At 40.7% G+C, this 15063-nt stretch overlaps 1 protein-coding gene across 1 annotated transcript; it reads left to right on the top strand.

Moving 5' to 3' along the window:
* Positions 1-4213: 4213 nt before the first annotated feature.
* LOC118833482 (zinc finger protein 883-like) lies at positions 4214-13215 on the top strand. The gene is made up of 4 exons (XM_036740836.1): positions 4214-4308; positions 5597-5723; positions 6110-6205; positions 10267-13215. The coding sequence occupies exons 1-4, from the start codon at positions 4273-4275 to the stop codon at positions 11778-11780; spliced, it is 1773 nt and encodes a 590-aa protein (XP_036596731.1). The 5' UTR covers positions 4214-4272; the 3' UTR covers positions 11781-13215.
* The last annotated feature ends 1848 nt before the right edge of the window (positions 13216-15063 follow it).

Genomic DNA, 15063 nt, shown 5'->3' with positions numbered 1-15063 from the left:
TGAGTACAGGTGAGCCTTTTGCAGTCACTTCTTTTCTTTCTAGATGTTCAGCAACTGTTTCTTTAATGATTTTCCTCAGGAACTGCAGTCAAGTTTCTTGTCCTATAGATTACAGATTTTTTTCCCTTCCTTTTCTTGTAAACTGGGACATTTGCCATTGTCCACCTTTGTGGTACCTACCCTGTTTTTCATGATCTTTCAGATATCACTGACAGTGCTTGAACAGTTATATTTACTCCTGGATACCTACTTCTCTTTGGAATTTTCTAAAAGTGCTCTTTTTTTTCTGCTTTTAAAGAAAAGTAAATTTTTGTTTCTCTCTCTCTTTTTTAAAATCACTAAGATTTCCCTCAGTATCCTTCCCTGAGAACCATCATCTATAAGAAATGTTTTTGAAGAAGGAACAAAAAATTAAAAAAAGAAAAAAAAATCAGTAAACCTGATTAGAACATTAAATAGGTCTTAAAATATATACAGTATATTGCCTACGTACCTCTACACTTCCCAACTTTTCGAAGGAGTGGTGTTGCAACAATTTGGCTAGCAGCTACTGTGGGGGTGAAAGAACAACACAAGCCCAACAACAAGGAAGCTGTCTGCACATGTTCTTTGATCTGTTTTACTAAGGAAAGCAACGTTAATGGGTTAACAATCTTACTTCAAACCAACATACAAATATCGTTCACTTAGTTCAGGGGAAAAAGCCAGCACCCTGAACTTCAGAGCAGATACAAACGAATTACACGCACACATTATAAACAGACCAAATACAATTCATGGTTACCAAGAAACCATCAACATCTGGGTGAGCTGGGAGGCTCTTAGAGCGGCTGCTCAGAGTCCCATGCCAACGCTCCTCCAGGAGTGAGAGCCTCAAGCAAATAGCTCTGTTCTCTCTTTTTATACAGTCTTTGGATGTCATCAAACGTCATTGGAGCGACCAGAGCTTAGGCTCCTATTATTGGCTCTGGCCTTAGCAACTTCCCTTGGGAGCCCACGTAGGCTTAGCACCTAGTAATTAGGGGTTTGGGCCTGGGACTTTGCACCTAGCAAGACTCAATCAAAGAGACTTAATTAATTTATCATTCTAAAACAGTAAGAAAGTCCCACTTTAGTTAACAATGCAAGTGGTAGGTCTTATTTGATATCTTTTTTAGAGGCTGTGCTTGTTCTTTATAATAATAGACTATTCGCTTTTGATTTTTTTGTTGTTGTTGCTGGTTCTTTCTGATTCACATCGTAGTAGTCATTCTGGTTTTTTTGGTCTGCTTCATTCTACATCTGCTTGTGTAAATCTTTCCATGCTTCTCTCTGTTAATCAGATTTGGCATTTCTTACAGCACACTAATATTCACATCGTAGTAGTCATTCTGTTTTTCTTGGTCTGCTTCATTCTACATCTGCTTGTGTAAATCTTTCCATGCTTCTCTCTGTTAATCAGATTTGGCATTTCTTACAGCACACTAATATTCCATTACAATCATGAATCATAATTTTTAAAAAAACCATTCCCAAATCAATGGACATCTAATTAGTTTCCAGTTCTTTGCTGCCAAACTTTTTGCTGCTGTAAATATTTTGTTACGTATGGACACTTTCTTCTTACCAATAAACTCTTTTGAGGCATGGCCTCTGCTGTGGCAGGTGAAAGATGAAATGATTGAGGAAAAAAACGGTTTGAGCTTCCATGCACATCACTTTGTTAGACAGTGCGTGGCGATTGCATCACGAATCAGGACTGGGCCCCCTCACCTTTGATGCTGGATCCTCAGTGTGGGGGAGATGGATTTTTATACATGAAAAATAATCAAATAAGACCAATCAGTTCAAAGAAAACAACCAGGATACATAATTAGCTAATCAGATTCCTAAGTGGAAGAATGATTAGGGACTTTCCCATTTGGGAGGGGGAGAGTGAACTGGTGCAATTCCTTGAAATCAGAAAAAGAGGCGTCTCACTTCCCCTAAGTGTCTGTATTTAGTCAAAGGAACATGGAAACAAAAACCCAATTAATCATTGTGGGGCTGCTTTTCAGATAAGACATAGAAGTTGCTTGAGATGTATAACTGTGAGAAAACTCCTTACATCAATCTTTGGATCTGACTGGTTGGCATAACCTAGGTCCTTAGTTAAGGGTCTCTAAGCTGCAGGTAGAGGTGGTTTAGCTTCCCAGGCACACATGGCAATATTCCCACAATTGGATAAGCTTTTCTCTCACAAGACAAAACTCGGATTAGACTCATTATTGAATAGGAAGGGAACAGAGCTAGATCTAGAATTGGGTCACTAGATGGAGTCAGTGTGGTTCACTCTATTTACAATACTGCTTGCTGTTTTAATTCCTTTATTGCTTTCCACAATGGTTATATTGATTCACAGCTCCGCTAACAGTGTGCTTGTATTCCCACAGTCCCTCCAACATTGACTTTTCCCATATTTTGCTACCGTTGTTTATTGTCTGAGTGTCAAATCTTAGCTTTCTTCTCCTTGTCTGACCACTTCTTATCATTCTTCTTTGCTAGGTCATCATCCATCTCTGGTTCCCTAACTAAAGGTTTTAATGCAAGGATCCTTCTGTTCTCTTGGTGTATCACTTGGTGGCTTCATCAGCCCCCTTGGGTTTGATAACTGTACCACCTCCATCTAAATGAGTCCCAGATCTAGATAGCCCCCCTAGTCTTTATACCGAGAGAGAGTAGTACATTGCCAACTTCTATTTGGGATTTTTCAACTGCATATTCTCTGGCAACTCAAATTTAACATGACCAAAAGAACTCATTCTTGTTATTCCCAAACACTCCCCTGTTCAAAATGTATCTCTCTTTTTGAGGGCCCTGACATTCTTTTATCCATCGAAGCTTGCAGCTTCAGAGCTATATTTCTCCCCTCGCCCCACATGGCTAATCAGTTGCTAAACATGGCCGCTTCTGCCTCCATCATCTCTCTTTTCTAGTCCTGTCTTTCTGTCTTCAAACCAGAACCTCCACATCTGCCAAAGTCAAATCACTAAGGCCCAGGTATGACCAGATGTAATATTAATTAAGGTGAGACTTTTTTACCATTTTCTCTTTTGGAGCACTTATTTAATCAAGTGCCCTTGATGAGTCTGGCCTTTGTTTCTTTGATTAAATTAGGAGTCTTTGATGACCTCCTTGCCTCAAGGGAAAGCCTGGTTTGCATGGGTTTGAGTGACATGTTTGTAATTTTAGAGGCTTTTAGGCCACGGAGGCTTGAGTCCCAGGTTTGTGACATTTTTAGGTCATGTGGGTTTGAATCACACATTGTGACCCCTTTGACCCTGAACAAGATATATATAAACTCAGAGGTTGGCATTTTCCCTTGGGGCTCTCAGTCACTGGAAGAGTGGCATGGGACTCTGGGCAGCCGTTTTAAGAGCCTCTGGCTTGTAAATCCAGATGTTGATGCTTTCCTGGTAACTCTGAATTGTGATTTGGTTTGTTTATATTGTGTATGTTTGTACTTGCTCTGAAGTTCAGGGTGCTGGCTTTTCCTCCTGAACTAAGTGAATGATATTTGTATGTTGGATTAAAGTTAAGATTGTTAACCCCTTAACATTGCTTTCCTTAGTAAAGCAGATCAAAGAACCTGTGTTAGCAGCCTTCTGTGTGCTGGTTGCTGGTGGGTCTTACACCTCTACAGTAGCTGCTAGCAAGATTGTTGCTACACCAGGTCACTCCCCAGTTCTGTTAGCTCCAGATACCTACTCCCTGATTTGGCATTTAAAGCCCTTCACTACCCAGCACCTATCTACATTTCTAGGAAGGTGATATATTATTCCCCTTCCTGCACACTATGCTTTGTGACATTCTTGCTTCCTCAGACACGACTTGACTCCTGCCATTTCTGCGCCTGGAATACCCCAGGAATACATACTCACTTCACTCTTAGGATCTCTAGTGTCCTTCAAAGTTCAGTTCAAATTCCAGCTGCAACTTGATCCCATCAGCTGTTAGTGGCTTCTACTCTGAAATGACTTTGTGTTTATTTATTGATCTATACTTATTTTCTTATATATTCTATATTTATTTTATTATAGAAAATGTACATGTAAGTGTGTAAGCTCTTACAGGGCAGGGCCTATTCCATTTGTGTGTTTGCAGTCCTAATGCCTAGCACAGAGTGGGAGCTTAATAAATTCTTATAGACTCACTGAGTCTAATTGTGCCCTTTAACTCCACAGCTCAACTTTTTAAGGACTCTGCCATTTCCCAAAAGCAGGAAGGACCAAGGAGGACGAAAAAGAAGAAGAAATGGTTCCTCTGTGCCTGACAGCTAGGACTCTGGGGGTGAGTTTTCCTCATGTTCAGTGGCCACAGTGGCCTGGGCCTTAGAGTGTGGCCACGTCTTTCCCATGGCCTGGAGCTTGAGAAATTGGAGCTACTCTAGATTTAGAGAGAGAAGGGAGGGTAGAGATCATGGGGTCCATCTCCCCCACTTTACAGAAGAAGAGCCTGAGGCCCTGAGTGGACAGAGACTTTTCATAGGTCACACAACTGGGAAAGAGGAGAGGGAATGGCCAGGTGAAGAAGACCAGAAGGAAGCTGGCTGGGAGGACAGCGTGCCTAACAATGAGCGTGTCCAGTAGGAGACTGAGCCTCCGCAGAAGTATGGCATCCAGTGCCTCCCCATTCCCCTGTATCTCCCACCCCCACACTTACTAGAGACATATGCAAAGGCTACAAGTGGTCAAGAGTCTGGGATTCTGAGCAGAGCAACCAGTATCGGCTTCTAGGTGATTCCTTTTCAGTCCAAGATGCACTGCCAGGCATTTGTCAATCTAGCACTTTTGTGGATAGTCTTACGTTCTACCCAAGTCAGTGGGTTTAGGCTTTCAGTGCTTTCTACATTGAGAGAATGTGAATCTTAGCTCCTATTTGTGATGATTTGTAAAGGACTTTCAATTGATTTTCCCACTTGACCAAAGAAGATATGTAGCATCTTGGGAAGTTCTCAAATTTTCCCCTCTATGATTAACTCTTTTCTGCTTGGGGTAAACTAAGGGATTAGACAAGATATGCTGGCTGGGCTGGGCAGCAAGTATCAGATTAATTAGAAAAGGTCAGATTATGGAACAGTGGAAGGCATGTCAAGAAAAGCCCTAGATGGAAATGTCACCCCAGGTTTAAGCAATGGGTGGGGGAGGGATGGGAAGTGGAGGTACATTACTGAATATAATGTGGCTTGTGTTCAAAGAATTGGATGTGGAATTGGGAGGTGACCACAAGTCCCCAAGGACTGTCCTCAGGCCCTGTTGCTATGGATGCAGTGTGAAGAGAATTGTTAAGAACTCTCACCATGTTGGGTGTCCTGCAATGGTTTTGGCTGACTTATAGGCAAGAGTACCTAGACTGGGCAGCCGGGGATGGATGTTGATCTACATGGCTAAAAGAAATGCCCACCTTGGAGTACATTGAAGATTATTGTTTGGTTCCATGATTCAGAAATGGATATAAACTGGGCACTCAGGAGGTGTGAGGTGTGCTTCTTCCAGTTTCTGCCAACTTCCCCCCCTCTCCTCCCAGGCGAATAGGAGGGGTGGTCCCTGGGGAAGCCCTTACGTGTGTGCTGTTTCAGGAATCGGTAACATTCAAGGACGTGGCTGTGGATTTTTCCTGGGAGGAATGGGGGCAGCTGGGCCCTTCTCAGAAGGAACTTTACCGGGAGGTGATGCTGGAGAACTACAGGAACTTGGTCTGCCTGGGTGAGGATGGCTTCCCCTGGGACCCAGAACCTGGAGGGTATCTACTTCCTCCTTTCATCACTGCTGTGGCATGTTATCAGGGTTGGGCAGTTATTGTTTGGCATACCTACTATGGCATACCCAGGACATATAAGTGAAGACTTGAAGAGTCTCCATCCTCTTGGCAGGAATTGGTCCAATGACCCAATTTTCTTTCCCAGTCCAAGCCCACTCTGTGAACTCTTCCCACTTCCCTCTTAGGAACACAGGAGAGAACAGCCACCAGAGAGCTCTTGTAGAGGCTGCTGGGTGTTGGTACCATGGCCATGGTTTTCAGAATAAAGGGGGATTAGGTGAGTATTGTGAGTTGGCTCTGACTCCAGCACTTTCCTGTTTCCAATGAGCAGGGCTTGCTGTGTCCAAACCAGACATGATCTCCCAGTTGGAGCAAGGGGAAGCACCTTGGATACCAGATGGAGAAGGCCCAAGGTGCAGGTGTGCAGGTGAGTGAGGGACAGCAGCAGGCTAGGCTTGGGCAGTGACAGCACAGCCGGCCATCAAGGGGAAGGAGGCACTTCAGATAGTCTGTATTGGCGACTTTCCTCCAAGCTCCCCAGGTCGGGGGTTGGGCTGGGGTTGTCTGGCGTGACCCACTTCATAGAGCCTCGTCTTCACCTCCCCAAGCCCCCTGAGTGATGGCTCTCCTCTTCTCAGTGTATATTGATATGGGGAAAAATGTATCAAAAATGCCCTGTTTCCTTCCCTAGTTCCTTCTATCCTCATTTCTTCTGGCCTAGTTTGAGGCTTCCCTTCTGGTGTCTTGTTACATGATGGTAGTCTGAGTGTGTCTATTCAGATCCTGCTCTCTTCACTCTCATTGGGTCATGTCAGTCTCTCCAAGGACTTTTGCATTCTGAGGAAAAGACATTAACAAAGAGGTGATGATGTGGTCTTGCCTCAGAATTTGTTCCACTGTAAGCCAGTTGGGCAGCTAGGTGGCACAGTGGATAAGAGCAGGGCCCTGGAGGCAGGAGAAACCGAGTTCAGATCTGGCCTCAGACACTCACTAGTTGTGCCACTCTGGGCAAATCACTTATTTTCTGATTTCTTTAATCTGCTGAAGAAGGAGGGCAGCTAGATATTGCTGTGGATAGAGTACTGGCTCAGAATCATGAAAACTCATCTTCCCGAGTTCAAATCTGGCCTCAGCAACTTATTAGCTGTGTGACCCTGGGCAAGTCACCTAACTGTTTGCCTCAGTTCCTCATCTGTAAAATAAGCTGGAGAAGGAAACTACTCCAGTATCCTTGCCAAGAAAACCCCCAAATGGAGTCATGAAGGGTTGGACATGACTGAACACGATATTGCAACTGGAGAAGGAAATGGAAAATCACTCCAGTTTATTTTCCAAGAAAACCCCATAGGTGATATTGGTGTACTATGGTCAGTGGAGTCATGAAGAGTTGAACAACCAGAGCAACAACAAGGAATGGGAAAGGTATGATAGCAGCCGGGCCTCCCAGTGGAGATGGTGGATTTCTTTGTGTTAGAGATTAGCAGAGGAGTTGGATGACTAGTAATTTGATGTTTTCTAAAGGGGTTTCCTTTTTGGATTTGAGTCGATCTGATTGGGTAATGAGGTCTCTTCTAACAGTGAATTCTAGCATTCTAAGGAGATCTTGTGGAATGGTGGCAGAATATGTGGGAGTAATCAGTGTTGGATGGACATGAGAACTTGGGCACTGTGTTGGTGGAGCTGTGAATTGACTGAACCAATGTGGAAAGAATTTGAAAGTATCTTACGAAAGTGACTTAGATGTCCATTCCTTTGGATTCAGAGATCCCATTCCTAAAGGAGGCAGAGGAATAAAATTCTGTCCTACATATATGAGAATATTTACATCTTCACTTTTGTTTTGGTAGCAAAAACTTGTTAAAAAATAGATGCCTATCATTTGAGGAATTGCTAAACACATTGTGGTACATCCAAGTAATAGAATATTACTTTAAAAAACTGTGAAGAATTCAGGGTTCTTGTGAACTCAGGAAAATTGATGTAAGCAGTAGCAGAAAAACAGTATACACTCTGACTACAACAGTGGGAATGGAAAGATCAGTGACTCGCATGAGTCAGTTCCTCTCTGAACAATACAGAAATTGCATGGCTCCCTGTTCTGTGTAGAGGTTTGGTACTGTGGGTGTGGCAAGCTCAGTTATGGTGATTGGTTTTGTTGAACTGTTTTCCCCCCGTTTTTGCTTCGTTAAAAGCTTGGCTCACTGTGTGTGTGTGTGTGTGGACAGAAATCACCTTAAACAACTAAAAGAGAAACTGAGGCAGAGCTCAAGGCCAAAGCACTTTATTAAAGGAACCTAGCCCCCTCTAATTAGGTGGACCTCAGACCTTTCTCATGGCCTGAGTTACCCTCTCCTTCCAGCGTCTTATTTTTATGAGGGTTAATACCAGGTTTATTACCTGAACATTTTAAAGGGGCCATTATAGAAAGTACAGAATCCCATTAGTTGACATATAATGCAGAAGCTAAAAATGGTTTGTTAGCAGGGTTATGGGTTGGGTGGAGCAGGAATATCTCTGCTGACTAGATGGTCAGAAGATGGATGGGCTCCTCCTTAGACTGGGCAAGAGGAGATAGTATAAGCTATACATATGCTCCAAGAACGTATCGGGGGTGACTCCGTACCATGCCACCCATGTTTGGTTGGGTCGTGGAATTTGAGTAAAAAAGGATGGAGATATCCAGGTCAGCATTCTTGTGGTTACCTAAGTAAGCTCCATAACTGGTAAACAAGTAGCAAACATTACATGGAAGTTTGAGGACCCTTCTGTTAAAACCTATATTTTTATGTGACTTATACAAAGTGTGGATTAATACATTGCTTATTCTTGTACCTACTATTGGATGACTGACTAAATATGTATTACTAGATTAGTATAGTAAAATAATTGCTAACTATCAGTACCCCTTATAGAATTATAATGAACTGATACTGATTAGAATTTGAATAGGGGTCCTCAGTGAATTCATCTCTCCCATGGGGGATTGGTATATGTTGGGAAATTTACAGTGATGTGAAGATAAAAGATATTAATTAAAAAATTGTTATTGAAATTTCCAAGTAAACTCCTACTTTATTGTCTTCCTAGAAGACTCTCAACCCTTAGTTCTTTCGGTACATCTCTTTTGATTGCCACCTAATTATGTAAAATTCCCAAAGGCCCTTGAGGGGGACATGAGGGTTGGAGATGTGTTCATAGGACTTCAGGGTTTTGCAACTTAGATAAAAAGATGAGACATACAGAGTCATAGTAAACCACAAGTAATAATCACGATACCCGTGTGCTTTGGATCAAAATTGTGGTCAACTCTTTAGAGAAGCAAGAGATTTTGTTGTTCAGTCGTTTCAGTCATGGCTCACTCTTTGTGAGCCTGTTTGGGATTTTCTTGACAAAGACACTGGAGTAATTTTCCATTTCCTTCTCCAACTCATTTTACAGAGGAGGAAACTGAGGTAAATGTAGTTAAGTGACTTGCCCAGGGTCTCACTGCTAGAATATGTTTAAGGTTGGATTTAAACTCATGTCTTCCTCACTCCAAGCCCAGTGATCTATCCATTGCTCCAAATAAGAGAAGGAGACATTTAATGAAGTTTGGAGAGAATGTAGTTGGCTCTGTAGAAGAAGACTAACCATTAGAAATGCTCTTATAGGACATGAATGGATGGAAAGGTAGGGTGATCTCCCAGCTAATTCAGGTACTATGATAAAGATCAGGGAGTAGAAAATGTTCATGATTTCGGTAGGGTAGGACAATAAGAAGGGGTGCTTTAGGTGGGAGTGTTGAGATATAAGAGTAGCAAGGTCTATTGTCTGGCATTTCCTCATAGCCTTATGCCTTTCACCATTCCTTGGGCTACCTTTTCCATTATCCCTCCCTCCTACATAGATTCTCCTTATTCTTTGTACCTTTTTTCTTTGTAAATCATCAGATCCTTGCACTCTTTCTCTGTTCCCTCTTTCATCGTATATTATTGAGAAGTCATTCCATCTTAAGCTCTGCTTCTTTAAATATATTAAGCATCAGTACTTGCTCCTATACACGTTGTATGCTGAGTTGAGTAAGGCACAGGAGCATGACACTTTGTTCCTTCCAGAGGGCACGAGGGGAAGCAGCTTAGAAACCACAGAGCAGACAAAGTTTCTGGGGGTAGTGTGAAAAAGACTGGAAGACCCATTGTTCTCTCTGTGTGTTCCTGAACCTCAGAAATGTGTCTTTGATGAGTTAGGACTCAGGATCATAGAGTTACCAAGAAACTGAAGAGCAGTTCCCTTCCAAAAATGGCTTTAATAAATTCTAAATTACTATTCACATTTAAGGCAACATTCTTATTTATCCTACCATTTTGAAGTTTGACTATTTTATAGAGGGTATAAAAGAGAACATTGTACTTAGCATATTGCTTGGTATATAGGAAGTTCTAAATAAATGCTTTGTTCATTCCTATGGCAGTGAGCACAGGAGATATTGACATGTTTTCTTTCTTTCAGAATGGAAGTCTAGTCCTGAAACTCTGAAGCTGGGCATTTCTGTGGATCTGCTACCCCAGGAAAGACTCCAAAGGGAATGCACTTGTGTCTCCAAGCCTGAAGAATCCTGTAAATGTGATGGTAGGTTAAAGAGTCAGCAGAACAATGAAGAGAAATTTTCTCAGCAAGTAAAAATCACCCAGAAGAGCTCTTTGAATTCAGTGCGGGGCCATGAATATAATGAATGTGGCAGACACTTCAGCCTAGGGCCAGTTTCTTCTCACCAGGGAGAACAAATTGCAAAGAGTCTCCATAAATGTGACAGATACAGAAAGATCTTCACATTAAATTCAGAACTAAGTAAATGCAATGGAAATTGCTCAAAGAAGACATATTCTAGGTACGGTGAACGTGAGAAATTCTTCAGTTATAATCCTGACTTTCCTGAGTATCATAATATTCATATCAGGGAGAAACCTTGTGAATGTAATGAACATAGAAATATCATATACGACAGTTCGTCCGTTACTTCAAATCAAAAAAGTATTTCTCAAAAGAAAGTGAGTAAGTCTGATAAATGTGAAGGGTCCTTTTCCCAGAGCATACAAGTTATTGAACATCAGAAAATTAATACTGGAGAGAAAGCTTATGAGTGTCATGAATGTGGGAGGACTTTTGCTCAGAGTGCACATCTTGTTCGACATGAGAGGCGTCATTCTGGTGAGAAACCTTATGAGTGCAATGAATGTGGAAAGACCTTCAGCCGTAGTGCATATCTTACTGAACATCAGAGAATTCACACTGGAGAGAAACCTTATGAATGTAATGAGTGTGGGAAGTCCTTCATCCGAGGCACTTACCTTACGCTACATCAGAGAACTCATACTGGAGAAAAACCTTATGAGTGTCAGGAATGTGGAAAGTCCTTTCCCCAGAGCATACAGCTTCTTGGACATCAGAGAATTCATACAGGAGAAAAACCTTATGAATGTAGTTACTGTGGGAAGACATTTAGACATAGCTCATCCCTTAATTCTCATCACAGAGTTCATACTGGAGAGAAACCTTATGAATGTAATGAATGTGGGAAGGCCTTCAAACACAGCTCTTCCCTTACTTACCATCACAGAATTCATACTGGAGAGAAACCATATGAATGTAAAGAATGTGGGAAGACCTTCCCCCAGAGCATACAACTTATTGGACATCAGAGAATTCATACAGGAGAGAAACCTTATGAATGTAATGAATGTGGGAAAGCCTTTAGCCGGAAAACGCAGCTTACTCGACATCAGAGAATTCATACTGGAAACAAACCTTATGAATGCAGTGCATGTGGAAAGGCCTTTTGCCAAAAGACCCAGCTCACTAAACATCAACGAATTCATACTGGAGAGAAGCCATATGAATGTCATGAATGTGGAAAGTCCTTCCGCCAAAGGTCACATCTTACTTACCATCAGAGAATCCATAGTGGAGACAATCTTTGTGAATATAATGAAAAGAAGAATGATTTCAGTCATACAATTTTCTGAAAATTTTAGACTACAAACTTAAAGGAAGCTGCATAAATCAAATTATCCTATTTCCCAGAAAAGCTATTCCAAACTGTTCTTATGGCGCCAGTCTCCTCTTTTGTACAATGTGCAGAATTACACACTATGCCCTATTTTTTTCAGTGATGATCTCACTCATTTTCCTGTTCTCTTGTTCCCGTCCTTTCCCCCCTTTTTCCTGTTGTCATGTTACTTTAACCCATAAAATGCTGAACTTGACTCTGGGAGAGCTTAATTCAAATACTATTCATAACATCTACCAGCTTAGTGATTGGGAGCCATTTCCTTAAACTCTCAACTTCAGTTTCCTCATCTCAGAAGTGGCGATAAAAATTCCTATAATATTTATTTCATGTTGTGGCTGTCATTATCAAATGAACCACAATTTTTGTTAAGGCTTTTTCCAAATTTTAGAATGCCGTATAAATGTCAGCTGTTGTCATTTGCGGCTACTCATAAACATAGTCTCCCCCAAAACAACCGTAGTCACCAGATTACTTTTCACCTGTTATTTACTCTTTCCAGTTACCATCTGAAACTTTTCACTCTTTTTCTGCCAAGCTTCTTGAAAAAGTTGGCTGTACTTAGGCAGGATCTCTGGTTCCTTCCAGCCACTATTTGAATGCTTTACAATGTGTCTGCTAATCACTTGACTGATCTTGTTCTCTTAGGAATTACCAGTCACTTCCTACTGGACAATCCAACCCCACACCCCATTTATCATCTTTATCTCTATAACTGATTGGAAAGGAAGAAACATGATCTTCCACAGGTAGCAAGGCATCATAAGTTCTGATTACACTTACGGAGTTCAGCCAGCCTCAGTGTACCGCTTGACTCATTGTTTTATTTGATTTTTATCCTTCTGGGTACTATACCAATCTTGGAAGTATGTTGAATAATTTATTCCCCATTCATAAACTTGCACATTCATTTATTAATAGGTTCCAGTCCCCATTCCATTAATTATTACCCTCTTTTCCTAATAGTTATTACTTATTCTATATTTAAATACATATAAAAATTGCTGAACTCTGTGTGTGTGCACGTATGCGTGTATACACACATATGTATAATTTATTACCAAATGGAATCAATAATAAACATAAGGCCAAACTTAAATGTTATTTCTTCTTAAATCTTTCTTGACCACCCAACAATAGCATAGTTATGTAAAATTGATGGATTCTTTTTTTCCCCATGTGAATTGCCTCTAGTATCATGTAGCTTATTTATTACATCCTGCAATGAATTTCTTGTCACATTTTGATGGATTAGTTTTCATTTTTCTAATTTTATTGCCTTTTGCTTTTTGTGCCACAATCACATTCTCATATAGCTCACTCCACATTTTTTCTAGTCATAATTCAGTGGTCCTGAAATTTTTTGTTATTGAGACTCCTTTTATACTCTTAAAAGTTTAGAGACCTCAAAGAGCTTTTGTTTATGTGTGCTATTGATACTTAACCATGTTAGAAATTAAAACATGAAATTTTAATTAATTCATTAAATTTATTTTAAAATTATTCATTTAAAAGTAATTCATTTAAATTTAATAATAAACCCATTACATGTTAACATTTTTTTTATGGAAACTAATTTCCAAAACAAAAAAAAATAATTAGCAGGAAAAGTGGCAAAGTTTTTCATTTTTGCAGATGTTAATTGCAAATTGTTTTTGCACCATCAATATACGAATATCAACACAGCTGTTTTAGAATAAATCTCGAAATTCAAACAAATTATTCAGCACTTTGTACATTTCTGCATCATCTTTGTTCGTTGTAAGCATTCATACAGCTTCAATAATTAGGTGATACTGATATAAATATAAGCAAAACAGCAAATCCAGCCATGTCTGTAGATTCATCCCCCTATAAGGTAAAGGTACCAACCTGCAGCTGAGATATTAACTCAGTTTTTCTAGTTATACATAGCCCTTTCATTCACAGCTCATTTAACTTTTCAGGAAACCTGATTATTAGGAAGTTCTTTTTATCATCAAATATAAAATGCCTCTTTGAAACTTTATTCCAGATCTATGTTTCTGGAACCAAGCAGAAGATGCCTGTTTTCTCTTCCTCTATCAAATGCCTGAAGATGGCTCTTGTATTCTTATGTCTTCTTTAAGCTAAACGTGTAATTCCTCTGAGTCATTAAATGGTTTGAATTTGAAACCCAGCACCTTCCTGGCCACACTCCTCTGCATGCCCTCCACTTATTAATGTCCGTCCTAAAATGTAGTGCCCAGAGCTGAGCATTGTCTAGGACAGAATACACTAGGACCATTACCTCCTCCGTAGGAGCTAGCCTCCTCTTATGCAGCCCCAGCTCACTGTAGCCTTTTTGGCTACCAGATTCAACCGGTGACTCACATGGACTTGAAAAGTCTCATCATCCTTTTCAGAGCAATGACTGTTTAGCCATGCCTCTCTTGTCTTGTACAAACTTGAGAACTGACATTTATCCCTGTTACATTTCTTTTGAGTAGACTCAGTATAAACACTCTGCCCTGTTAAGTTGTTTTGGAATAAGGACTCAGTCATTCAGTATGTTTGCTGTGTCAGCTTGTGTCATGTGGTTGCTTGGTCAGCTTGTCAATCTTTATCTCCACCATTGATAACAATGTGACATCATGTACTCTCCACTGGCCACCTCCTAAGCTGACATTTAACCCTTAATGACTAAGCTTTTTGGCCTGGCCGTTAAACTAATTCCAAATCCCATTAATGTACTATCACTTGGCCTATGTCTTTACCAGTCCAATCACCCTATCCAAAAAGAACATGAGGTTACTGTGACCTGTTCTTGATGAAACGATGCTGATTCTTTGTTATTGCTGCTTCCTTTTCTAGATGTTTACTAACCAGCCTTTTAACAAAACTTTTCAGAATTTTGCTAGGTAGGCAGAAAGGTGCTCACCTTAGAGTTACAGGATCTGAATTTGAATCCTGCCTCTGCTTCTTACCTATGAGACTTTGGCAAGTCACTTAACCTTGGTGCCTCTGTTTTCCCATCTGTAATATGAGGAGTTTGCATTAAAATTACTGTTAAGGTCTTCTCCAGTTGTAAATCCATGATCATATGAAATGGAATCCTAGTCAAGATCACTCATCTATAATTTGTAGACTCCCTTCTTTTAAAAATTTGGGGCCTTTACTCTTTTCTAGTCCTGTGAGATGCCCCCAGTTCTCCAAGTCTTTTCCCAGATCACTTAAGCTCTCCAGCCTCGAGCCAGATGGGCTTCCCCGCTGTCTCTCAC

The sequence above is a fragment of the Trichosurus vulpecula genome, chromosome 1, assembly GCF_011100635.1.
Source record: "Trichosurus vulpecula isolate mTriVul1 chromosome 1, mTriVul1.pri, whole genome shotgun sequence".
Lineage (NCBI taxonomy): Eukaryota > Metazoa > Chordata > Mammalia > Diprotodontia > Phalangeridae > Trichosurus > Trichosurus vulpecula.
This window is presented reverse-complemented; position numbering and strand designations above follow the sequence as displayed.